This window comes from Lycium barbarum, chromosome 1 (assembly GCF_019175385.1).
Source record: "Lycium barbarum isolate Lr01 chromosome 1, ASM1917538v2, whole genome shotgun sequence".
NCBI lineage: Eukaryota > Viridiplantae > Streptophyta > Magnoliopsida > Solanales > Solanaceae > Lycium > Lycium barbarum.
Window position 1 is genome coordinate 8,254,477 of NC_083337.1, and position 27,765 is coordinate 8,282,241.

Sequence of the window (27,765 nt, forward strand, 5' to 3'; positions counted from 1 at the left end):
CTAATTACTATTTATCTTCACATAATAAATATTGTACTAGTTACTAAATTAGAAGCCCGGAGATAATTAAAATAGCGGAGGAAGGACAAATATTTTTTTAGCCAAATTAATGGCCCCAAAATACAAATACAATATCATTTTCATACCCAAATAATTAGGCCACATCCTTAATACTCAACCCACATTTTTCAACCCACATTTAAATTAATGGGCCAGCCCAAACGGACTAGCCCAATTCTATTTTCACCCGACCCGGGTCCGGCCCAATTCTTTTTTCCCTAACCCTACTTCTTTCCCTTCTTCTCTTTCTCTCTTCTTTCTTTCCGCCTCCATCTTTCTTTCTCCCTTTTCTCCTTCTTTTCCGCCTTCTTCTTCTCCTCCATTCCCGCTTCTCCTCGTCGCTGTCCCCCACTCTCTGTCCACGCTCCTCTCTTTCTCAAACCAAACGAAGCCCTATAAATCTAGGACGAATGATAGTTCGAAGGGGGGAAGATTCTTCACCTTTCCACTACGGTTTAGTCTTATCTTTGTGCTATTTCTACTGATTTTTTAGTTTTGAAAAAGGGGGAATACCATTTTTCGTTTTTCTTGACCTCAGTTTGAAATCCCAAAACATTATTTCTGTTTGTTTTCTTTTATTTCGAGTCGAGTATAAAGGGGATTATGAGGATTTGAGGGGATTTTCAGTATTTTGGGGGAATTTTTATTCAGTATTTGAGGGACGGATGTAGAAGACACGAGTATTTTTTTACAAAATCTCTTCTCTTTAATTTGGTCTTAAACCCTTCAAATCGAAAAAAACACTTTGGTTGAAATCTGAGGTTTGTGACGGAAGGTTAAAGTCTCACAACTCGATTAACTTTCCTCGCTGTTCGACAAAAGAACTTTAACTACGAGAGAACCATTTTTTTTAGTCGAGTTTTGAATCGGTTCATAACGAGAAAGTAGATTCGACGACCTCGACGCCCCGTTCACTGCGCCAACAAAAGGTCAGTGCAATTCCCTTCTGCCACTCTTTTTATTCGTTTTGATTTTCGACGCGTATTTGGGTTCTATGTATGTATGATTAGAGTGTCTTAGTTTTAAGTTGACGCTGTGTTAAATTTTGTGTGTTCGATGTCGTAAAAATAGAAATGTTATATTCAGCTTTTGATACTGGTCGGCCTTTCATGTTAGTATATGTAATGTTTCATTTGAAATATGGCATAAGATCGCTATTTGATGTTCATGTGAATTACTTCTTGTGGTTAGTTAGACTTAGTTTAATTTCACTCGGTGTAGTCTTGGTTCGTCTAGTGTATTAATCATTTTGTTTGACGATGGTTGTTTTAGATTGGGCGTCAAATCTGTTTATATGTTTGATTAAGAATCTATGTTTAATGTTAATCTATAGCTATATGCTCAGTTTCAGGCACGCTTATTGTTGAAGTATGGTTCAATGCATTAGATGTCAACTGGTAATGATAGTCTTAAAATCACATTATTAACCAATATGCTCAGGTTTAGATGACTTCTTGATAATGTTTGGTTCTAATTATTTGCTATGCTTAACATCCGGATCTGTTTAAAAGGGTAGCATAATTTCCTTGTTCAAAGTTCAGAAATCAGCTCAGTTATGTGTTTATTGTCCAGATTCTGTTCGGTTTAGTGACCATGCTTAAGTTTAGTTTAATGGCATTATCTGCTTAGTGTGATATTCTTGATTTGCTTAGCATGGTTATCGTATGGCTCAGTCTCATTTAGTCATCTTTGTTCTGAGAATGATGTTAGTTTCTTGCTCAAAGTCTAATGCACATGAGGTCAGAATCCTATTAGTGTTTCCGAGACCCAGTTTCCATTACTTTTGAAATAATATGGGTTTCTGTCTAGGCTGTTTGTTATATATGTTGCATGAAAGATCAGTCCTCTCCCAAATTAAGCCTGTTTGTTTTCATCACAGTAGGTGTGCCCTGTTTTTAGTACTGTTTACATGTGGTCATCAAGTGTTAACTCCTTCTTAGCATGATTCATCTGGCTGTTTATGCCCTTACTGTTTGAGTTTCTCTAAAGACCGTCCAGTGATATACCAAATATACAGGGTATATTCACTACCATACACTCTTAAAAAAAAAACAAAGTACATGAGTTTAGTATATAAACCATGCTTATAATATCTAGATCGTGACTAAATGTTAATGCATCTCATGGACCGTTATGATTTTCATGGCTGCTTACTTTTCCCTTTCAACATTGATAAGGATAGTTAATCTCCTGTACTAATTATGCTATTATTTTTCTTTATTTTGGCATGTATACCGGAGCCGAAGAGTTTTTATTTTGAGACTCGACGACGCCGCCATTGCAAAGAGTCCGCATATTCTTACTCTTCCTCGCCTTTGCACCGCTGGAACAACGAGATATATAAGATATTTCGTCCTCCCGTCGAAGCTGAACATGGCCGTTGACCATCCCGCTTATTTCCGCCTGTTTTGCTTACTTGCGTTGGCATGACTAACTATTTATTTCTCAATTATATATTTGCTGTTAGAGAAGGTTTACGCGTTTACTTTGATATTGGAGTTGGTTAACATTTAGCAGATGCACTCGTCATGTCTAATTTCATATAGGCTTAAACAAGTACAAAATGGTCCCTGTAGACATAAATACAATTGCTCTACCTAGAATAAACGTGCACACAACGAACCAACTTGTTTAGCTTTAATTTAGGTTAGAAAACAATTTTCTTACATTGAGGGTTTAAATATGAATGAGGGAAGGCTTGCATAATATTTTAAAAACGAGAAGGCTTAAAGACTGTCAGTTAAATTTCTCACTATTTTTTATCAACTTATATAATTTTATTAAGCTATCATAAGTTGTAGAACTTTGTTAATGTATCATATGTAAACATCCTGGTAATATATGTACATAAAATTAAAATTATTTCCTCAAAATCAAATGTGCATTCTAAACGTTAAGTTATGTCAACTTTACATCATACATTATTTTATAACATAACTTCAATCCCCTCTACGAGCGTTAGTTTAGATAGAACTATTATACTTTCATTTTAACAACATTTATAAGTCGTATTTTAGAATAGCGTTGGAAGCGTTCTTTTTGTTTTTTTCTACAAGTTCTATTTTAAATAGCATTCTTATATATATCTATCTGTAACTTTAGCAATACTTATAAAAATATTTTCTTTTATATAGTATTACACTTACACTTAGCCTAATTAAATTTGAGTCCGGTCGGTTAACCATTGTTAATGAGTCTTAAAGGGTGCCTAATACCTTCCCTTTAGACTAATTGAACCCTTACCTAGAATCTTAAGTTTCGCAGACCTTAAACAGAGTTAACTTTAAACATAACTTTAATAAACTTTAGGTGTCCTAATTCACCATAAATAATTAGGTGGCGACTCCTTAACATAAACAAAAACAGGAATCTCCAATACGTCATACTTTTATTTTAACTCCGGGGTAAAAATGGGGTGTGACACCTGCTCCTCTTGCCCCACCCATTTGAAGGAATTGCCATTAACACCCATTTGAAGAAACTGCCAGTTGAAGGACAAACTGTGCAATTTCTTCCTTTTTGGGCTATGTTCAATCATGGGCTGGAATTTAACAACAATGTTTGTTAAATTTCATGGAAATTGTCCAGCCCGCTCCTTTTGCCATTTGTTAAATTTCATGAAAATTCATGGGGAATGGAATTTAACAACAATGTAGAAATTGCACGAACTGCCCATGATTTCACGAACTGGGCTATGTTCAATCATGGCGGCGGTGTGGCGGCGGCGGCGGCGGTGGGGGTGGTTGAGGAGAAAGAAGAAGAAAGAGAAAAATAAATTGCAATTAGTAGCTTTAACAAGTGGCAGTGACGTGGCACCATTGTGGTGGAGAGTGTGCAACACTCTCCAGTGTGCAACTGGACATCAATTTTTTTTTGTGCCACGTCAGCCAAAAAATGGTACAAAAATACAGAAAAAATAAGGTCAGGGGGGTAATAGGTCGCCCGCAAAGGTTGGGTGCATCATAATTAATCCGAGTATACGTTGGGGCGATTTTTATGTATTTTCCCATTATTTTAACACAAGATATTCTTAATTCTTTACTCACGAGATAAATGTTGTGATGTATAATTATGAATTGGGGATCGTGACAATGACAATTAGTACAGTAGGTGCTTGTTGACTCTAAAGACGTTGAATTAGTAATAGTATTAGCATCTTTAGAAATAAAAGTTGTCATTCCTAAACCACTGTCTCAGCTTGGTAGTCAAGGAAAAGAAAGAAGTTTTAGCTTGGAGCTAATTATCTACAAAGCTTGGCACGTGATTCATGGAACAATTGGTAGGGTTAATGTAGTATTTCATTATAAATACTAGTAGTGTTTAGGTGATTTACGAGTTTTTTTAGTAGAACCGGTCTGCATTATTTGAATCGCCGATCGTCGAGAATATTCTTCATGATACAGATAATTTTCCACTATCCATAAACTAAAAATATCCTAGATACAGAGCACTCCTCAAAATCCTAGCCGTTTCTGGGAAAATGGTTGATTTATGCAAATGTCCCTTTTTTTAGGTTCATCATCTTCTTTAAAAAGGTTTTGCAAATATAACCATAAACATTTCCTTTTCGGACAATGTTAGACTCGGTCAAATGTCTAATTTGCTCATACATTGCTCCACCTTGTGAACAAAACATTAAATTATCGTTAACGTTTGTAATAACTTAGTACAAATTTTAATCAAGTCTAACGTTTTCTTATAAGATTTCAATTTACTTAAAAGAGATCTAAGACCACAAAGTTCCATAAGTTGTAAGAGAACTAAAAAGAGAACCGCAAAAAATTTCACTAGGAAAAGTACAGCCTTTTCAAAACTCGTAATGGTATTTATATAAGCTAGTAATAGAATTTCGGATGGAGAATTAATTAATGGAGCTAATTAACGAGTCCGGAATCAAAATAGCCTCAAAAAAAAGTTTTTGAACCAAACTACCCCAATAAAAAAAAGTTACAAAACTGCCTTTAGCGTAATAAATTACTGCGCTAAAGCAGTTAACGGGGATGGCACCGTTAACTGCTATAGCGCAGTAATTTACTGCGGTAAAGCAGACCCCTTTTTTTTCGGCCCTTTTGGTTAACCCCTCTTTCATTACACTTTTTAATGTACTTTGACCATAGATTAATCATGCTTCGGGACCCCGAAACTTCAATATTTTATATAAAACCCTACTTATTTTTGTGCGATTAATAAGGTCGGCTCAATACATCAAGGATAAGAAAATTTTCGGATGGCCGTTTTAGTGGTTGAAAAGTGCTCGAATGCCATTTTTGTTTGAAGGCTTGGTGTCATTAGCTTTAAGTTCTTTACGAATACTTAAATTTTTTAATCAAAATTGGAGCATTCATACAAATCTCAAAATAATTAAATTGCATCATTCATAACAATATGAAAATACTTAAACTTGTTCATTAATAAGAAACCCAAACTTTTTAAAATACAATCATCAAAGAAAGAAAAAAACTTAAAAAAACATTCATCAATTAATGCCCTTGAGTTGATCTTCCACCATCACCGCGAGATGTGCCACCACCATTAGATGTGCCACCACTGCTAGATCTACCACCACGAGAGTTTCCCCCACCACGAGAGGTGCTTCCACAGCGAGATGTAGTTTGACCACCATGTCGTAAGGGACACTCGCGCTTATCATGACCAACATAATTGCAAAATGAGCATTTTCGAGTGTATCTCCCCAGTGAAACATCCATTTCATTATGAATATGGGAGTATGCTTTCTTTTTGAATTTACAGATAAATGCTTTATTTGCAACCATTGAAAATGGATCTGGTGGCCAATAACTCTCACTACCACAGTGGGTAGAACCTTCCAGCATACGTTCTTGCATAATTTTCAACTGTATATTCCTCTGCCATGTACGCGGAGGCGTTCTTTCCCATTGCGATAAAACACTTGAAGGCATGAGAACATGGCATGTGATATGATTGCCACTTGCCGCATGTGTATGTTCTTGGAATCTCACAAATTGTATGGACGTTACCTCTTTTACCTTGGTGCACACTTGTTATGAGTTCAAATGCGCTCTGCAGAGTTGTACTCCATCCGGTCATGTTTTTGAGCCTTATATTTGTGGTACTCGAGCAGTTGTGACAGTTTTGGCATCCATCTTAGACCTGCTACTACATGTACTTTGGCCTCTTTTGATCTATTGACGAACCGCTCCACAACCTGCTTAAAAGTCATTCTTACATTGCGGTGACGGGTAGTCCCCGTGCAGATTTCAACAAGCCATTGAATGACTCAGAGCTGTTTGTTGTCAGCATACCCCATCACCTACCTTCATCCTGGTGTAATGTCCATTTGTCTTTATCAATTGCATTCAACCAGTGGAAGGCTTCCTCATTCGCCCACCTAATAATGTCCATCTGCAGGTTAAACTTCTTCTCCTGAAGCTCTGTTACAGCCGCCCACATCCAATTGCAAAGTGTTGGGATTCGATGTGCCTTTTGGAAGTTTGCCTTCAAATGCCTTAAACAATAATGACGGTAGGCAAAGGGTGGCTGCCACCTCTGCAAATTGAACATATTGTGCAATATGCTAGCATTTCTGTCTGAGATCACACATATTCCCATGCGATCCTTAATAACGTGTTACCTTAAGTAGTCCAAAAACATAGCCCACGTACTAATGCTCTCATTAGGTGCAATTGCAAAAGCTAGAGGACATTTAGCTCCATTTGCATCCATTCCAACTGCAATTAGCAGCTTTATGTCATATACCCCGTACACATGTGTTCCATCTATTGATATTACAGGCCGACGATGAGCAAAACTATCAATGCATAGTTTGAATGCCCAAAACACAAACTCAAAAATATTACCGGGCACACCAGGCTTCGATTTGAGCTTCCATTCAACAACAATACCATGATTGAAGTGTTATAGAGCCGCCATGTATCTCGGCAACTTATTGAAAGATCCCTCCCAATTGTCGTAGACTATCTCATGTGCACGCCTACGCCCAAGATACGCCTTCCTCCTACTAACAATTTTGCTATATACTTTCTGGACGGCTGTAATACAATCTTTAATAGGGAAACTGAAAAAGTTGAAATATCATCATATAGCAACGAGGAACATTATATTAACACCAAAAATAAAATAAACTTAGGCGAAGGGGATACCTTGGGTTTTTTCCAATGTCACCAACTAACACACTATTACACCTCGAAAAAATTTCATGTAGTTGCACAGTAAATAGACTAACGCAGGGTGAGGAGTATATGATGTTCTAAAAGAAAGAAGTAGTATTTAATGGTTCTAATTAAGATTCCAAAGACATTTGAGGCAAGAGAAGAGAGTTCGTTGAGAAAGGCAAATCGTATGTTGTGTTTCGGAAAGGTTTTACAAGGTACCGAACTAATATCGACTTAATGATGCCTTGAGAAAGAGTTATGATGGCCCTTAGGTTGTAAATGAAGTGTTGAACAAGTGCTAAGAAGGTTCCATAAGGATTGGAGATCAAACGAAGCGACGAGAATAAGATCGGAGAAAAAGTGGATTATATGACCATTTATACAGTCTGTATAATATTATACGGTTCGTATAATGGTTCATATAACCGTTACAGTGAAGGTCCATCACTGATGGAGTTATAAGGTCACTTATACGGACCGTATAAAATTATACGGACCATATAATGTGCCGTATAATGGTTGCAGAAACGAGATGTTATTGGGGAGATTTCACGGTCACTTATACGGACCGTATAAGTTTATACGGACCGTATAAGTGTCCGTATAATTTCCCGACAGGTCAGATTTTCCAATTATAAAAATAAGACCCCAAGTCATTATTTTCATTTCCTCACTTCTCCTCTCCTCTCTAACCCTCTAGAATATTCCACACACTTCTTTTACAAGAATCTAAGAAAAATCAAAGATCAACATCATTAATCCAAGGGAACTAAGTGTAAGAATGCTCACTAGGGTTTATGCAAGTCAAGAAATCTCTTTGGATTGAAGCTAGGGTTTTTCTCAAGTGAAGTATTTTCATCCAAATGCCATTCTCACACTATAAAAGGTAAGATTTATGTTCATTTCATGTTATTAGGAGTATTGAGAGGTTAAAAGACTTGGATTATGGAAGGGGGGGAGGAAGTGGAGTGAAAATATGAAAATGGTAATATTCTTGAATAGTGACTTGATTTGGGCTATGATTCTTGAGGTGTTATGAATATACTTTTGTTGTAAATGATATTAGGAGTGTTGAAGAAACATTGTGTGTTGATGAATACAATGTAGTATGGTAACTTTAGTTATGGATTATTTGAAATGGAATTGGAAGAGTTGAATGATGTATAGCTTGATAAAGATTGTTGATTGTGATATTGGGAGTTGTTATAGTATATGGAGAAAGTTATAGAAACAAAGGAGATGTTGCCCGATTTTCGTTAACTTTAGCTTAAGCTTAAGTATGTTTCCGATTATCTAATGTTAGTACAAATTCTCTTGAATGTAGAATCGTGAACATTGGAGGAAAGCAATTAATTGATAAGTTAGAGAGACATCAAGGTATGTGAGGCTAGTCCCTTCTTTTCTAAGGCATGATTCCGGTGACATGACTTTCTTTATCTTTCCATGACCATCTTACATTCCGGAAAAATATGAGCCAATCTTTATAAAAAGCTTCTTATGAGATAAAGATGAGAGATATGTCATGAATATGATAATGATGATAATGAGTCTAATCCTAGAGATCCTAAAGGTCATGATATGATATTTCCATGAAGCTAATGATCCTTATACGATTCTCTAATGTTATTCATTGTTGCTAGACCCACCTTATGATGCTAGTTCCTTCAATGTGAGGTATGATGATTATGATTACTCCATAATAAAATTGGGGGTTCTCGACCTTACGTCGCCCCGATAAAGTTATAGATGTAATTGATTTCTAATGTATACCTTATGAGATGTATATGATGATGAGATTCCACCGTGCCTAGATGGCCGGACATGTCACCGCGAAGGCGGGCTGCATATGATTACACTGCGTGTAGATGTCCGGACATGTCACCGCGAAGGCGGGCTGCTTATGAGTACACCGTGCCTAGAGGGCTGGACATGACGCCACTAGTGGGCGGTGTGCAATGGTTACCCGGACGCGGGTTAACGATAATGGTATATGTGATATATATAACATGTGTTTTCTTTTAAAGGTTAAGCAGGTTATATCTTCTCCCTATGTTTCATGACTTCTTTATAATGTTAGTATCATTCATGCCTTACATACTTAGTACGATGTTCATACTGACCTCCTTTGTTTTTGGAAGCTGTGTTCATGCCCACAGGTAGACAGGGGGACGATGCAGATCCGTAGGAGCTTATCAGCGGATTCACAGGAGCACTCCACTATTTCGGAGGTGCTACTTATGATCATACTCTTTTTTGTATATATTTGGGCACGACGGGGTCCTGTCCCGTCTTTATGTCTATTACTCTAGTAGAGGCTCGTAGATGTGTATGTGTAGGAAATAGGTGTCCCATAATGACTATATCGTACTTTTGTATATCATTTTTGGCAGCCTTGAGGGTTTATGTATATAGATATGTGTTGCCTTGGAGATTATATATGTTCAGGTTGAGTATGATGATTAGTCCAATGCGTGGTGCTCGGTAGTTAGCTCCGGGTATCCGTTATAGTCCTCTAGTCGGGTCATGACACACACGAGCAATCATATTGGTATCTAGATTGCAATGATCATCTGGGAGGTCACCCATATCACAAGTGTGCTTTGTGTAGAACTTTGAAATAGTTCACATCTTTTCAGCAGTTTCCTTACCATGGAGCATCCATTCGCAACCTTGATATTTTCGCTTACAGACCAATCGCCAAATTTTTCGTGTGGAATCGTCAACTTTAAACTCCCTCATCCCCTGGATGCAATAAATCTTAACAGCCCTTTGCAATGATTTTTTCGAGCTGAAAATCATGTCTTTTTCAATATGAGCCTTTTGTTTTAAAAGATCCACTGGCTCTTTCCACAAACTTCACCGAATATGATCATCATCCCTAGTAAAGACAAAGGCATCTGGGCGATCTTGAAGATGATCAAGATAGGGGATCTCATCGGAATGCCACTGAATCGGGGTCGACTCTTGCTGTTGAAATTGGCTTTGCGGCTGAACCGAAATCGACTCTTGCTGTTCAAATGGTTGTTATGAATTCAGTTCCTCTTGGTGTGCCAGACTGTTCATCATGTCTTGCAACAGTTCGACTTGATATTAAGGATTAGTTCCAACCTCAACCTCATCGTCACTTTGCTCATCGTCACTTTCCTCCGCATTAGGTATTTCCTCGCTATCGCTGGATAATGTCACTATATAATTCGGCTAATCCGGGCCATTCATAACAGGTCTTTGCCTATAATTTGGTGCAACCACTACATTCTCCCTACATAAGAAATTATAGTATTTTAACTACTACACATCAAATAATACCATTGATGTTAAAAAAAATAGACATATTGACAGTATTCAACTGCATCGAAACTTGAGGAAGGACCATCGTTTTGAGTAGTTGGATAGGCTGAGGATGTTCCAACCTGATTCATCCATCCCGATTGAGAAGACCGTCCGATATGATCCATATCAGGTGTATAACTCCTAAATAATATAATCGACATCATTAGTAGCATTCAAGTGCCACTACACATAATGTAAAAAATGAATATTTATCACTGCCCATCAAATTGCTGACTTAAACTATCCAGAGGCATTTGGCTCGTCAAAATGCTTTCATAAGTACTTATGTCAGGGTAATTGTGTTCATAAGTAGGTTCCGCTTGAGTGACTTCGGCCTGAATTCTAGACGGGGATTCCCGAGGAGCCCTAACCATGAATTCAAGTCGATTAATGGGGACCTTCTCTATGTACATTTCAAGGACGTTTAAAGTTATGCATTGCCTATAATCATAAGGCGCCTTCAAATAATCAGTCAAAGAACCATCGTCTTGAATGTACCACTGTCCATAACTAGTTACACCTTGCGGCACAAATGACATTGAATATTTTTCAATTATATTTAAATCAAAATCACTCCTACTAACTTGTAGTCTATTATACAAGGCTTGGAGTAGTTTTGAGAATTTTAAGTCAAGTGGAAACTTAACATGGTATTTTGGGGGAGAATCATAGCGCAAATTATTTTCCTCAAATATAATTTGTCCATCCCAGAATAAAGAAACTCTAATTTTTAGAACATCTTCCATTTTTTGACTAATTTAGGAGGAATACAAAATGCAAAAACTAGATGAAACTTAGAATTTGTGTTAAAAATTGGATGAAACTTAGAATTTTTTCCCTTATTCGAACTCTGTATTAATAAGATTTGAAGTTTGAATATTGAACCAACGCATGCATGCAATTAGTGTGTCTTGCAGTGTTACATCAAATCAAATTAAGTACGGAGTGTTGCATAACGCATGAATTAACCGCGTTATGTCAGGCCGTGGCAGAACAACGCATTAAAATACTGCGTTATTTTGACATGACGCATTAAATGACTGCGCTATACAAGTATAACGCAGTAACTTACTGCGTTATACTGTCATAACGCAATATTTTACTGCGCTATACCGGCTGCAATATGTTGTCACCTCAACTGTCATACAGAAAAAACGTCATAATTCGAATCAAACTTTAAGTGTTATATAACGTAATTTGATGAATAGTTACCAACCACACAAAATTCCACACAAAATTGAGTTACTATGCCATTTTTTGACCAATTTAGAGATATTAGTCGTGTTATATCGTTCACTCCAGAAAACATATTTGACGCAATGGGTAGGACATGGGAATTGGGTGAAGATTTTGAGTACTCAAACAACCCTAACAACAGATTCAATCAAGAATACAATAATAAAATGAGAGAGGAGTGGGATTAGCGTGTTAGGGAGGCTGCAGGACTGGAGCAAAAGTTAGCGTCAATAGGGCTTAAACGCCCAAAAAAAGTGCTATGTCAATGCCTCGCGGAACTCCACAAGAGTATAATTCTGCTCTTAACCATTTTCGCGAAGAGAACAATCGGATACAAATACGTTACCTTAGGGTAGAATATGGTGTACATGGTAACACAAGATTTAGATCCAAGTGGGATTCGGACTGTGAGATGTTAGATGAAGATTAATATGTTTTTATATAAAGTAAGTAGGTAGGGTCATAAAGAACCCCCCCCCCCCCCCAACTAGGAGTACATGGGGTTTTGCAACTATATAAGTAACACTTTCTTTTGTTATTAGACTACAACGTATTCAATATCGAGTAGTAGAAACTCAGCTTGGTTTTTACTCCTTCCAAAAGAACCAAACAGCAGTGATGATGAGAGTTCAAATCATAACAGTTTTTCGAGCGATACTAGTGATTTCAAACTAGATGAGCTAAATCCCCACTTTCTTATAGAGCGTAATGACGATTTCTGCAGTGTGAAATATTCAGATCCGCGAGTCAACTGATTAATAGGTATACTTGTCAAGCGACACAGACACAGGTACATAAGGAATCACATCATCACCTCCTTCTTGCTCTTTGGCAATATTATTGCGGTTTACACCGAGAATGGTCACATCGGCTTGCCGAATCAGAATGTCATGTTCGTGACTTGGAAAATCTCAACGCTCCAATCCTAACAAGGTACTCCATAACCATGCCTCAAGTAGGTTCAGAAACTTGCGAGCTTGCCGTGCAAAGGATTAGAAAAGAAAACAACAGAATGGTGGCAAGACGATGTAGATTTTACATGCAAAAGTTGGCCGAAGAACAAGCAGCATCAACCGGTAGAGAACTAATAGCTACTGAAAAAAGATGTGTCTTAAGAAACCGACAATATTTTTCTGAGGACGATATTGAGGACTTGCATTATGATGATGATTAAGAATGTTGTGATTTTAGTTTTAAGTTTAATTTATGATGATGTTGTTATTTTGAAGAATATTAGTATGTTTAGTTTTTCATTAACTCAAGGGCATGAATTGAAGAATGTATTTTAAGTTTTTTTTTTTTTATGATTGTATTTTTACTACTTTTAGTTTATTATTAAATCTAAATTTAAGTATTCGTAAAGAACTTAGGGCTCGCTTGGTTGGAAACAGCTTATCCCGGGATAATTAATCCCCGGATAAGTTATCCGGGGATTAGTAATTCCACCCTCAAGGTGGGATAAAAAAACACTCTAATCCCGGGATTAGTTGTCCCGAGTTTTTTTTTCCAACCAAACGTTAGATAAGGCGGTACTAATTTTTATCCCAGAACTATTTTTCTCTATCCATCATACCAAACGAGCCCTTAAAGCTAATGACACCAAGCCTTCAAACAAAAATGGTGCTCGAGCACTTTTCAACCACTAAAACGGCCATCCGAAGATTTTCTTATCCTTGATGTATTGAGCCTACCTTATTAATCGCACAAAAATAAGTAGGGTTCTATATAAAATATTAAAGTTTCGGAGTCCCGAAGCATGATTAATCTATGGTCAAAGTACATTAAAAAGTGTAATAAAGGAGGGGTTAACCAAAGGGCCGAAAAAAAGGGAAACCGCTTTAGCGCAGTAATATAACAGTTAACGGTCCCCGTTAACTGCTATAGCGCAGAAATTTACCGCGCTAAAGACAGTTTTGTAACTTTTTTTTTGTTGGGTAATTTGGTTCAAAAACTGTTTTTTGAGGCTATTTTGGTTCCGGACTCCTAATTAAAACCCTTTATAAGTGAATCCGACCTGAATAATTTTTTTCAGACACTATAAAAATTACAATTGTACTGTAACTATGGCTCTCAATGGGCAGGTACACAGTGGCGGAGCCACATATAGTTGAGGGGTGTCAATCGACACCCCTTCGTCGGAAAATTACACTGTGTAGCTAGGTAAATTTTTTATTTTTATGTATATATATTACATATTGACACTCCTTGGCTTTTTCGTGAATTTACTTGTTTATATTGAAGAATTTACTTCTTTATATTTTGACACCCCTTAGTGAAAATTCTGGCTCCCGTACATATAGACCCCTTTACGCTGAAGACCTTTTATATCAGTTATATCGACTTTAAAAGAAGTACAGATTCAGACTAAACATAGGAGGTGGGGTTGTCTCCACATGTCAATTCATTATGGTGTATCATTCAACTCTGTACTTCAAAACCTTATTGGGTTTCCCTGTACACTATTTTTTCATGTGTGTAATCATAACTTAACTAGAAAGGATCTTTTCTTTTTCGTTAGTTTTCGTTCTACTAAAAGGACATTCTTTTAGGGATCCACGTAACGTGGATAAAGGATTCAATTCAGGCATTAAGCATAGGCCTTTTGTTTTCTTTCCTCTTTCTTGCCGTGAGTATTGGTCGTATTTTTTTAAAAAATAATTCTCTTATTGGTCGTAACTCGTAAAGTTCAAGAATTAATGCTCATTAAGGAATTAGTGAGCCAGTGTTTTCATCCTTTGGGAACATATATAGTTTCATTCATTTGGCTCTAGGATACCTTTTTTATTTTTCCAAAACTGAGAATTAATTTAAATAGGACTCCGTCACTTTTGGCTATACGAGAGATTAGGGCAAATTATCGTACAATTATGACCAAGCCTCGCGCCGCTGCCGCCGTTTCTAGGACCGACCGATTATGAACCCATTCTCTTGATTATATATCAGTAATTTTAGAATTAATTTTGCGTGTCTATATTAATGCTAAAAACATGATGATGTCTAAAGTACAACATAGGTAATACATCATTTTGAATGAACTTAAACTCAACATTACAAGTCTAAGGGGTCAAGTAATGCAGGGATTAGTAATGTAGGGATTGTAATGATGAGATTATTTTTTATCAAGTGTTTGGTTCATTGTATTAAAAATTAGATATATAATGTATAATCTAAGCTTGTGTTTGGTTTAAAACTGTACAAAATCTTCTTTGCAATTATACCCTTGAATATTTGTGGGATTTTCTATTTCATGTAATTGGGAAAAGGGTTTGAGGGGTAGTTTAGTCATTTTAGGGATCTTATCCAATTATAGTTAAACTTGGTATAAGGAATCACTGGGTTTCCTTGGTATTAGATAAGCACACCTATGATGTATAAGTAATCCATGTATTAGGTATGATTAAATTGAATTGAGTAACCAAACATTTTATTGGATGGACTAAATTTTAATACAAGGACTATTTTGATTAGTACATCCTACCAAACGACCCCTAAAAGGCTATATTTAAGGCTACCGCAATTATGCTAATTAGAGTACTTCAAGGAAAATAATAATTCAAGTATCTCTATCATTCGCAAGAGAGTATTAATTAATGACTAGTATAAAGTTTTTGAAATGTACTGACAAACTCCTGTTTAATTATGACCTAGCTAGTCCTAATATCGTACCCATCGAAATTTAATTCATGAACTCTAGTTGTCCGAATAGTTTTTTTGAATCAAATAAGCGGCAAAACAATTTCATAATCCAGTAACGTCTCTTTCACTACATATAGATGTGTATTAGAGATATTATCAATATAATACAAGTTTTAGAATCTTATTAATATTAGCCTCTACCTCTCAAGGTACGCAGGGGTAAGGTCTGCATACATTCTACCCTACTCAGACCTCACTCTGTGAGATTTCATTGAATATGTTATTGTTGTACGGTGCTATGTACTTGGGAAATTCGTACGTTAATCTAATATGATAAAAATCTTATATAACAATATCGTTTTTTTTTTGCTTAAACACTTGAACTTAGCTTTAGGATGTGCTTGTGTGAAGGAAAATATCTTCCGCAAAATGTTTTTCTAAAAAAATTTGCGTTTCTTTTGAAAGGAGTATTTTTTTTCTAAAAAAATTAGTTCCTTAAGAATTAGGAAAATGATTTTGCTTTGGGGGGGGGGGGGGGGGGGGGTAGAAAAATTAAGTTCTATATAAGTGGCATTCCATGCTGATTGTTTCATCTTCACTCCCTCAACCCCACCCTTACAGTGTTTGCCTAGATTTTGTATAAATGCTTTTGGAATAGTATTTCTACTTACTATATACTAACTACAAAATAAGTAAGAAAATCACTTATTTTTCATAAATTAATAAAAATATTTTCCTTCGTACCAAACATCCTTATACACACATATGGTTTGGATAAGTATTTTCGGAGATGCATGAGAAAATACTTATTCACACGCGATGTTCACATCAAAATAATAATGTATGCACAAACATTTATATATCACTTAGTTAATTAATTATTATCTGATTTCACCTCATTTTATCAATTAACCTATGATAATTTGATATGCTTTTGTGTAAACAGTGGATGGTGATCAGTTTTTTTTTTAATGCATCTTTGTCTGTATATTTATTTATTACTTACATATACATATATACCTTTTTCACTTTATCTCCTCTTTCTTTTTGTAGTCACTTTTAGTTTCTCTACGATTCAATTACTTTCCCAAGTTCAAAAGTTAATCTCCTTGAAAATGATATAGTAGTACGTATGGCTTTTATTATGCTTTAAACAGTAGATATTGATATACTATTTCAAAATTTTAATGGTGGAAGGGAATCACGTGGAGAAGGAAAAAAGTAAAACTGAGTTAGGGCTATGCACATATAACGAGCTACATAAAGGTCATAAGTAGCCAAATAATTAATTAATAAATTGAAGTCAATTATGTACGTTAGGCCTTTTCAGCTTTTAGGTTAAGTTATTGCCGCAATTAATTTACTTAGCAAAGGTTTAGGGAGCAACAATAGACTTAGATAATTAGATTAGAGAAATACCTAGTCTACAAAATTATAATGTGACTAATTAAAACTTAGATTAGTCTCCTGTACGTTTTGGTTGATACTGGTGTCTAATTAAGCTTAGCACCGGCAGCTCAGATAGAAATATTTTTTCAGATATTTTAGTGGAGTATATTCTTAACCGTGCAGGGGAATTTACAAAAAATTTCTGATATACATAGTAAAGTCACAAACATTCTTCTCATAAGTACTTAATAGAACATGTTGAGCTCGGTTGGCAGGTTATTAATAAATATTGAGAATAAAACATGTGATTGGGAATGTAGATGGTAATTGGTAATAGGAATCACAAATCTAATTATCTCAAAGCAATTAGACATTTTATTTATGTTATTACTTTATAGAGGAGCTGTATTAATTATTTTTAAACAAATAAGAAGAAGATTACGAGCAGGTTAAAGTTGGGTGATAAAGACCATGCACATGCACGCATGCAATTTGTCCTTGTTTCTTGAGTTTTGGAGGGCCCTACACCCCCTCCCCCAATCCCCCCACCCCCCCCCCCCCCCCCGAAGAAACGGCTAATTTTTAATTGACCTTCTAAGTTCTATATATTCTGACGGTATAATTAAAAAATAATTTTATATAATCAGATCATTTATAAAATAATTATAATTAAATCCTAATGTTGATTAAAAGTTAAGCAACAACCTAGTAAAAGTAGCAACTAACATATTATCATAAATTAAATTACATTAATAGCACAAAAGATAATGTTGGTGTATATAACTTAACTTCATTAGAAGCTCTGCCTATAGTGTGCCACTCATGCAGGTAGGGTAGAAGCAAGAGTGACAGAAAATCATATTGTATACACCATATCAATTTTTATATGTCTATACTAGTTTTCATTATGCCCGTGCTAAGTCCGGGTCTAAACTCAAGATATAAAAATAATAATTTTAAATAAAGAATATAATTTGTATGGCACGTTAAATAAGTCTTGTTAATAAGACTTCATAATTATTAAAATTCTTAATTACAATTGGATAATTTTAAATTAAGAAATTATTTATGATGAAGGAATTTTGGCTGAAGAATTTTAAAAATACTAAAAGACAGCAAGTAATTCGATATTTTATATAAAAAAAATATATGATTTAAAATTTAACATTGGCATTTTTATGAATTTGTGAGCATGTAATTTCTTAGTTTTAGATAGAAATAAATCTATTTTGATATTTTTTAAGTTTTAATTTCACTCATAATTTCATGTGGCAAGAGCTATTGCAAAACACATTTTTTCATCTAATACAACAACAAATTTAAATGGCTTCAAGTTTATACGACATTATTTATGACATTGGTTTAGGGACTTTGCTCAAATTAACCTATTAATGATATTATAAGGATATTAATTAATAGGAGTAATAATTAAAGTACATTAATAAAGTATCCCTTTCAATTCATTTTACTTGTATGCTTATTTCACGCCTCAAAAGAAAATACCTTCTCCATTCCATTTTAATATTATTTGGCTTTTTCATGTGCATTAAAAAAAAATACAAAGTATTATTTATTGAGTTATGCTATTTATTAGATTCTTTTTTAGAATTGAGCAATATTACTTCCTTAACCAGAGGTTTCGGCTTCGAGCCTTGAGTATGGAGAAATCCCTGATAGAGAGAGCTTCACTCAGTAATGGGCCTTATCCGACGTGAATCCCAATATAGTCGGGCTCCAATGTGGGTACCGTACACCAGGTGAAAAACCATAAAAAAAAACCATTTACAAAGGCAAGTTTCTTCATTGAACTTCTGTCAATAATCAGACACAGATAGTCATGATCTCGAATCTTAGATTAGCTTTAGTTAAATCATAATAATGGTAGTAATAGTAATTAGACTTTTTAGCAAGCGATTACCAAAAGAACATATTAAAAATAAATGATCTTGCTAAAATTAAATTAGATGAATAGAAAAAGTTTACATGTGTAAATGTGAAAATTGACAACTTAAAGATAAGATATGATAGTGAGACTCATATATTTTACTTTTCCAAAACCAGCAAAATCCTTAGCAAATCTCAGCTACAACATGTGTCCAACTTCAGAGCATCCAAAAACAAAATTACCAAGTTGACCTTCTGAGGCGACAACACTTTGTGATTCTTGTTTATATATAATAAAAAATATAGTAGATGATGGATTACCTTGGTGCCATTGCATGCGAGGTGTCAAAAAATAAGAGGAAGAGGTCACTCTCATTGTTACATCAAGAGGACGTACGGTCGCTATATAGGGGGTCACCTGGCCCGATAATCTCAGAAAAATTTTTGTGTGTGTATAAATATCTTGAAGAACAACTATATATTTGATTAGGCGCCCAAATTTAAAAAGGGCTGGTAAGGGGCATTGGTCTAGTCTGTTGCTTGTTTAGATGGACCGGTTCGATTCTTAATTCTTGTAATACATTAAATTTTTTGTAGTGTTGCTTCCAAGGCATTTAAATCTTAAGTCCGCCTCTGCATGCATAATTAGCTAAATTTTATATACTGTCATACTTTAAACCTGGGAATAGTGTTGAAGCTTGTATTAATTCGATAATTAGGACTATATTCTTTATAGCAAACAGGTTATATATGAAGTGACAGAAATAACTATTTGTGAAAAGGGAGTATACTGAACACTACTGATCATGGATTATGGACGTCACAAAAAGATAAAATATGATTCCAGAAGAGTAAACTGAGTTGTCTACTTTACCTGGTAGGGACAATTGACTTCAGGTAATTCTGAGTGGGGAGGGAGACAAGAAAGATCAGTGTACTACACTCCATTATTTGCATAATAATTAAAATCATAGAATTCAAGTTCTAGTAAATATATGTTAGTATTGGGCCAATTAATTCAGATTCTCGCGGTAGAATATTGGACCACTTAATTAAGGCTCGAATTGCAGAAGGTTTGTTATGGGATTTTAGTGCTCCTACCAAAGAGGACTATGAGCCCGTTTGGATTGGCTTACAGCTTAAAGCTGTTTGCAGCTTATAAGCTGAAAAAAATAAGTTGGGGTAGTCCAACTTATTTTTTTTGGCTTATAAGCTGAAAACAGCTTATAAACTGCTTTAGATAAACTAAGTCAAATGGGTCCAATTATTTTTTTGAGCTTATTTTAAGCATAAAATGACTTTAAGCTGGCTAGCCAAACACTCAAAAAAGCTGAAAACAGCTTATAAGCCAACTAATAAGCCAATCCAAACGGGCTCTATGTTTTGCTCAAATTCAAGACCTCTAGTTAAAAGTAAAGAATTTTTGCCGCCCACAGTACTCTTTGGTGGTTCAATTTTTGTAACAGTGTAAACTTCAGCGGCAACTAGTAGACAAACATAACCAACCCTTTGACACAGCATTGCTTATTACAGTATCTCTGTTATTATTGTTCTTTCCTATCAAAATATATACTCCACTTACTGCATTTGGGGGCGGAGTCAGTGATTAAGGTACGGGTTCGGTCAAACTCAATAACTTTTATCCAAACTCTGTATATATCTTAAGAGATTCATTTGATATGTACAAATTATTAATTTAGAATCATTAACTTAAAAAGAATAAAATCATGAACCCATAAATTTCAACTCCTGACTCCGCCTTTGCGACTACACTACTACTCCTATGATTTTTCAACAAATCTCACTTATTCATAGGAGAAGTTTATTGAAATAGAAGCTTATAGGAAGCTAATATTTAAGTGCCCAAAATTCATAAGAGGGTCTATAAAAAGCAATTGCCAAGTGCCAACTACACTTGAAAAAGTTAAAAGTCAAAAGAGTGGAAGAAAGCAAGAAAAATATTGCTTCAAATTTGGATCCTCCAATGAATCATCAGCTTCAAGTATCAAATCAAAAAGAAGAAAAATCACCATCATCATCAGAACAAGAAGAAGGAAAAAAAGAGGAGGAATCCTTTCAAGAAAATGCCCAAGAAAACCAGCATTTGCAACAATGGGCCAATTATTTCACTTCCCCTAGTGCAACTTTGGTCACAAAGCACCAAAACAACACACAATGTCGTCCAAGTCACAAAGCAGAAATCAAGAAAGTATCACTAAAAAAGAAGCCAAAGAGAGCCAAACAAGATGTTATGGAAGTCCATGGCGGCCGTATTGTCCGAGCCACGGGGACAAAAGACCGGCACAGCAAGGTTTCAACAGCCACCGGTACGAAGGACAGGCGAGTTAGGCTCTCGCCTAACACGGCAATTCAGTTCTACGATGTGCAAGATCGTCTTGGCTATGACCGCCCTAGTAAGGCCATCGATTGGCTGATTAAAGAAGCTCAAAAAGCTATCGAAGCACTTGAAAAAAACCCTTTTCAAGTCTTTCCCATGACGACTGACTCAACAAATAAAGCACTAAATTGGCAAACTACAAATGCTAAAAGCAAAGAAGGCCAATTTGCGATCGAACAGAGTTGGTCTGCTGATAAGAAAACAGAGTTAGAAGAGTTGGCTCGCGACTCTTTTAAGCTTAATGCTACAATGCAGTACTCAGCTGATCAATTTCCAGAGAAAAGCTATAAAGAAAAGAGTTCAAAAGTTTGTCAATCTTTGAATTGCAGCCAAATTGGGAATTTGAGCTTGTTTTCATCAGCAAATGATGCCACGATTCAATCTTTTTGTGAATTGCAGACTCATCCACAAGGTCATTTTCACTCAGAAGCCAAAAAACAATCAGCAAATGATTCCAAGATTCAATGTGGCCATTTTCACTCGGAAACCAAAAAACAACCAACTAATGATACCAAGATTCAATCACTTTGTGAATTGCAGACTTACCCACAAGGCCATTTTCACTCAGAAACCAAAAAACAACCAACTAATGATGCCAATATTCAATCATTCTGTGAATTGCAGACATACCCACAAGGCCATTTTCACTCAGAAACCAAACACCAATCAGCCCAACTAGGCAGCTTTTTCAATTTTCAGTCATCACATCAAAATGAGTCCATCAATTTTTCTGGTGATCATCATCAGGGCTTGTTAAACAAGACCAATTTAGAGTTAAGAGAGGATTCAAGATTCAGCTTTTTACCACAAAATTTCCCCATAGTTTTAGGCCAAAACCAACTGTTTAATTATCAGAGGGAACCCCTTCAGTCCAGTTCAAATTTTCCTCAAACTACTTATTCCAATATTGGATTTACAAATGATGGCTTATTGGGAATTTCTACTGCTCCAATAATACAAGTTGAAGAAGAAGAAGAGGAACACGGTACACTTTCCAGTACTCTTTCAGCTATTAATGCAACTACTCTTCTACATTATCAAGACTAGCTTTTTCACCAAGTCCATTTTCTTGCATTATGACATTCCTTTTGGAGGTGAAATATTTGTGAGTTAGATGTATTACTTAATGTATAATTCCTATTATAGTTATCAAAAGGAAATAATTTGAAGGGAAGTCTTGGAGCAATAATAAAATTGTCTCGTGTGACTGGCCACGAGTTCGAATCGTGAAATCAGCCACCGATGCTTGCATCAGAATAGGCTGCCTACATCACACCATTTGGATGCTGCCATTCACCAAATCATGCATGAGCGCAGGACACTTTCCCTATTATAGAAAGGAAATAATTTGGGGGTAATTATTATAAGACTCATTAATGGAATGTTTTAGTTGTTAGTTCTGCATTTAGGCAAGTGAATTCAAGTCCCCACTCCACTACCCTTTCTTCCCAAATTGAGATATGGGTTCTAGAGCATGTACCGTTTACCTGGAGTTGTCACTCCTTTAGTAGTAGTAGTAGTATTACTCAATTCATGAGTAAGCATAGTTCAATTTTTTGGATTTTCATCTTTTTTTTTTTCTTTTCATTTTGTCCGTGTACGTTAAGTGTTATATATAGGCCTAAAATATTAAGTTGTTGTCTCCTTGTATGATTTTTGGCAAATCCCACTCTATGAGCTAGCATTTGAAGCCGAATTACGATCGATATACATTTACTTTAATTATGTAAGGAGTTTCAACATCTATTTTCAGATAGTTCACTACTAGATACACACAAATTTCTCATGAAATTTCCAACGGAATCCATGGAAATTGTGTTCACTGAAAACTATCTTCCACAATTTTCGACGAAAATCCCAAATCCTTGTCGACGTTTTGACGGGAGCGTCCATGAAAATACCAACTTGGTAAAAAAGAAATGTCATGCAGCTTGCACAATGCTAGCCCTAAATCGATCACATGAAAAAGAAAGGGATAAAACACTATTATCCCCGGAACTTTGACCACAGTTGCTACGACACACCTTACATTTTTAAGGGTCCTGAACTTTTTTAAAACGAAATAGTTACCACCCCGAAATTGAATATCTACTCTCTTATCGGAGAGTGACATACAATCTCCTTGCCACATGTATATTTATTTGTTTTCTATTTTTTTTAAATTCTTTTATCTTACGTGACAATTTTTTTAAAAAAATTGAAAACTAAATTTTCTTTTAAAAAATGAAAAATGGATATTTTAAAAGAATCTGAAAATTTGAAAAAAAATAATAATCTGAAAACATGGATTTTTTTTTAAAATATGGAAAAAATGGATTATTTTTTTATATGGAAAACTGGTTTTAGGACACTTTTATTTTTCAAATAAAAATTGGTATTTTTTAAAAAACAAAATCTGGAAAAAAATGTTTTTTCTTGTCAAAATATGAAACAATTGAATTTTTATAAAAATTTGGGAAAACTAATTAATTTTTTAAAATGTGAAAAACCCGACTAAATCTGAAAAACTAGATTTTTTTCATAAATAGAAAAAAATCAGTTTTCACATTTTAAAAAAAGAAAATCAGTTTAGGAAAAAACTTTAAGCTTTAATGATAATTAATTAGGTATAATTAAATGTGAAGTATCTAATTAAAAAATAACATGTGTCAGATTTTATGCTTTTCACTCTAAAAAAGAGTGAAATATATTCTCCTGATCACGTCAGCGCATCGGGCGGTGATTATTTCGTTTTAAAAAAATTCTGACGGTAATACAATCCTTGAAAATATAAGGGTGTCAGGACAGAGTGTCTTATTCCAAAAAGAAATGTTGCACTGGCTTGACAAAATAATAAGAGAAGTAGTGCTATATTCATGATGACTATATGAATAATGGAATGCTGGTTGATTTGATATGTGCTTGAAAAACCAAGATTGCCTCTGCTAAACCTGACACCATGTGAGCCCATGGAATTGGGATTTTCATGTGTATAGTTCCATCTAGCAATGATGGCGACAAGAAAGTAGCCTTTCATTCATGTGGGTAGTTCTGGGGCCATTAAATAAAGGGGTTTTCACAAACATAGAAAAATCATAACTATAGTCTAGGATTTGTTAGGGGAATTTATAACTTCTTGCATCCCACTTTGTGTGAAATGATTACAGAGAGTCGAATTATTTAATTTCTAATGTTAGTTCGATATTGAATCTTCAATTTTTTTTAAAATAAAGTTTATATATTTACAAATTACATAAAATATATTATAAGTCACATCATTCACAATTCAATTATTTAAAAGGCATATGAAAAAAAAAATATGATCATCGAATCTAGTCATATCCGACACAACCCCAAAACTTGGAACGGCCGGCCTGTTTGCGTGCCATTCTCAATCCTGGCACAAACAACAACACAAAAAAAGAAAAAAGAAAAAAAAAAAGATAACCGAATACATGTACATGATGTATCAACATATTAAAAAATGTGTAATTCAATTTAATAGACTGCCGACAGAAAGAAAAGAATTTACCTACCACATAACAATTCATTCTTATGTGTAGCTCATAACGATTCATTCTTGTGTATAGGGCGTGAGCCCATGTATCCCAAACAATTGTAGTACGACCACTCATCTAATATAAGAAAAAAATACTGACACTCTAAATAGTAACCGCACCACATAAAGTGAACAGAACAATAATAACATACCCAGTATATGTTTACAAGTGGAATTTGAGGAGGATAGATTACATCTGACCTTACTCCGAGGCTAGCTCAAATGACACATAACTAGGAAGTTTGAGAAAAACAATACATGATTAAAAAGTCATAGCAAATAAGACATAGCCAACAATGGAGAAAGCAACATAGCATTCAGAGCACAATAAAGCGATATCCGAAGCACAAGAAATAAAAAATTGGTAGCTGAAATCTAATACGAGAATATAAAGTGAACAGAATGAGTACTTAATAAACAAACCTAACTCGGGCTGTTGGGCTGTAGTGATTGATTGCTATATGGAGGCTACATATTTATCATAGGCATGCTCACATTAAACTTGTTGCCCTACTGATCAATTGTCAAGTTACTTTCTGGGCTTTTATTAGGGGAAAAAGGTCAAATATATATACCCTTCTAATTTAGTTTATTGGTCAAATATACTCTTCATTAGTTAAAGTAGTCGAATATACCCCTCTGTTAGCCAAAGTAAACAAATATACCCCTAAATGGATGAAAAATCTCAAATCAGCCCAAATTACCCATTTAACAAAAATTACCCATGACCCATCACTTAGACCCGACCCGACCTACAAAATAATAATAATAATAATAATAATAATAATAATAATAATAATAATAATAATAATAATAATAATAATAATAAACATTTGAAGCAAAAATAAGAAAATAAAATATCAAATACTTTTGAAAATATTTTTATTACTAAATCTTGTACTAATATATGTTGTTATAATATTTTTGAGATCACCTTGTCAACAGTGAACAGTTCTTTTTCTCTCTCATTTGCAAAACCCATTTTGAGAACCCAATAATCTGAATCAATCCAGATTTGGTATTATAATTTATTCATTTTTCTAGTTATTTTTTTCATCATATTTTTTGGGTGTCTGCTATTTTTTGTCCCAATTAACCAGTTTTTTCAAATCATAATGTTGTTGCAGAAATGATCAAAATGGTGAGATTAGAAAGAAAATGGGGTTTGTGATGACAAGTTTAATATTTGTGGTGGGAGTTACTGCATCCTTTGGTGCTGGAATATGCTGTAACAAAGGACCATCCTCTAAGCAGATTAGGTCGCGTAGAGGGGTATATCAGGGTGGAGGAAAATAATTTTGTGGGTCGAGTCGGGTCTAAGTGATGGGGCATGGATAATTTTTGCTAAATGGGTAATTTGGGATGATTTGGAATTTTCCATCCATTCAAGGATATATTTGTGTACTTTGGCTAATAGAGGGGTATATCCGACTACTTTGACTAACGGAGGATATATTTGATCAATAAACTAAAATAGAGGGGTGTATTTGACCCTTTTCCCCTTTTATCATTTGAAAATTTCTGTCCTTTGCTTTTGCTTTTTCCTAATCTTTTATTGGAAAAGACATTGATGCCTAGTTTAAATTGTTCAGTATTTGAAGCATATGAAAGTTTGTGGAATTGTATATAATATTCATTTTTTTGCGCAGATTGCCCTTCTTTTGGGGTGGTCTTTAAATTTTTCCCCTCATAATTGTGGTCTTTAAATTATGCCTCTTATATTGCTGATCTTTAATTTTTGCCCTTCGCATTGCAACACTGAAACGTTCACACAGAAATCATGAGGTTCTGAGTTCGAACCCCCGCTCAAGCATAAATTAAAAAAGAAAATTGCAAGGCAAGGTTTGGGTCGCGTGTATGCCGGACCCGGCATAAACTTATGAAGGAATTACCAAAGTTATGCCGGACCCGGCATACTCATGCCTTATGGGCAGACTTGGCATAAGTATGCCGGGTCCGGCATAACTTTGAGATCTCATGTCAACTTTTTACAGATTTTTAGTGACATCAAAATGCTCTATTAAAAATCAAGTGATTTTTGTGTCAATGTGGCTTAAGACTTTCTTTGCTACATTTCTTGTATTGGATATATTATAACTGCTCTTGTTAATATATTATGGGGTAGTGTTAGAAAAGAGTAGTTGTCATGATTTTGTTCCATTATATCTAAGCCTAGTTTTTCATGAGTATTAACACTATAATAATTGTTAACAGCATTTGCATAACGATGAGTGGAAGAGGCCACGCACAAAGTTTTTACCATGAAGCCTTTTAGTTCTGTAATAATATTGGAAGGAGGAAAATGAAATTCTTCCTAGGTACCCTCATCCAATGGGGGCATACTTTTAATGGGCAAACGTTTATGCCGGACCAGGCATAAACTTGTGAAGGAATTACCAAAGTTATGCCGGACCCGGCATACTTATGCCAAGTTTGCCCATAAGGCATAAGTATGCCGGGACCGGCATAAGTTTGGTAATTCCTTAACAAGTTTATGCCGTTGGGGGCATACTTTTAATGGGCAAACTTTTATGTTGGATCCGGCATAAACTTGTGAAGGAATTACCAAAGTTATGCCGGACCCGGCATACTTATGCCAAGTCTGCCCATAAGGCATAAGTATGCCGGGTCCAACATAACTTTGGTAATTCCTTCACAAGTGTATGTCGGTGGGGGCATAGCGAATTTAAACTCTGCCTTGCGATTTTTTTAAAAAATTTTGACTGTGTGGGGGTTCGAACCTGGAACCCATGGGGTTTAGCCGAAGGGCAAAACTTAAAGATTTCAAATATGAGGGGCAAAATTTAAAGAACACCCCAAAAGAAGGGCAATTCTGCGAATTGCCCTATAATATTTGTCTGATGAGCATTGGACTGGGAAAAAGCTATTATTAAATGCTGCCAATTAAACGTTGCATTAGTTATAGGAAAATTAAAATTGACGAAATAAAATAAAACGATTCCAATTTCATGTCTCAAATGAAATGAGTGGGCTAGAATCGGCAGTATTATAATAGATAGATATAAGCCCGTTAACCGGTTCAAACTGGTAACCGGACCGGTAAAATCGGAACCGGTTAACCGTCTATCTCTTACCGGTCCGGTTTCGATTTTTTTAAAATCGAAACCGGTTAAACCGGT

At 35.2% G+C, this 27,765-nt stretch overlaps 1 protein-coding gene across 1 annotated transcript; it reads left to right on the forward strand.

Annotated features, from left to right (window-relative positions):
* The first annotated feature begins 20,548 nt into the window (after positions 1 to 20,548).
* LOC132626420 (transcription factor TCP10-like) lies at positions 20,549 to 22,819 on the forward strand. Its single transcript, XM_060341313.1, has one exon. The coding sequence runs from the start codon at positions 20,674 to 20,676 to the stop codon at positions 22,132 to 22,134; it is 1,461 nt and encodes a 486-aa protein (XP_060197296.1). The 5' UTR covers positions 20,549 to 20,673; the 3' UTR covers positions 22,135 to 22,819.
* The last annotated feature ends 4,946 nt before the right edge of the window (positions 22,820 to 27,765 follow it).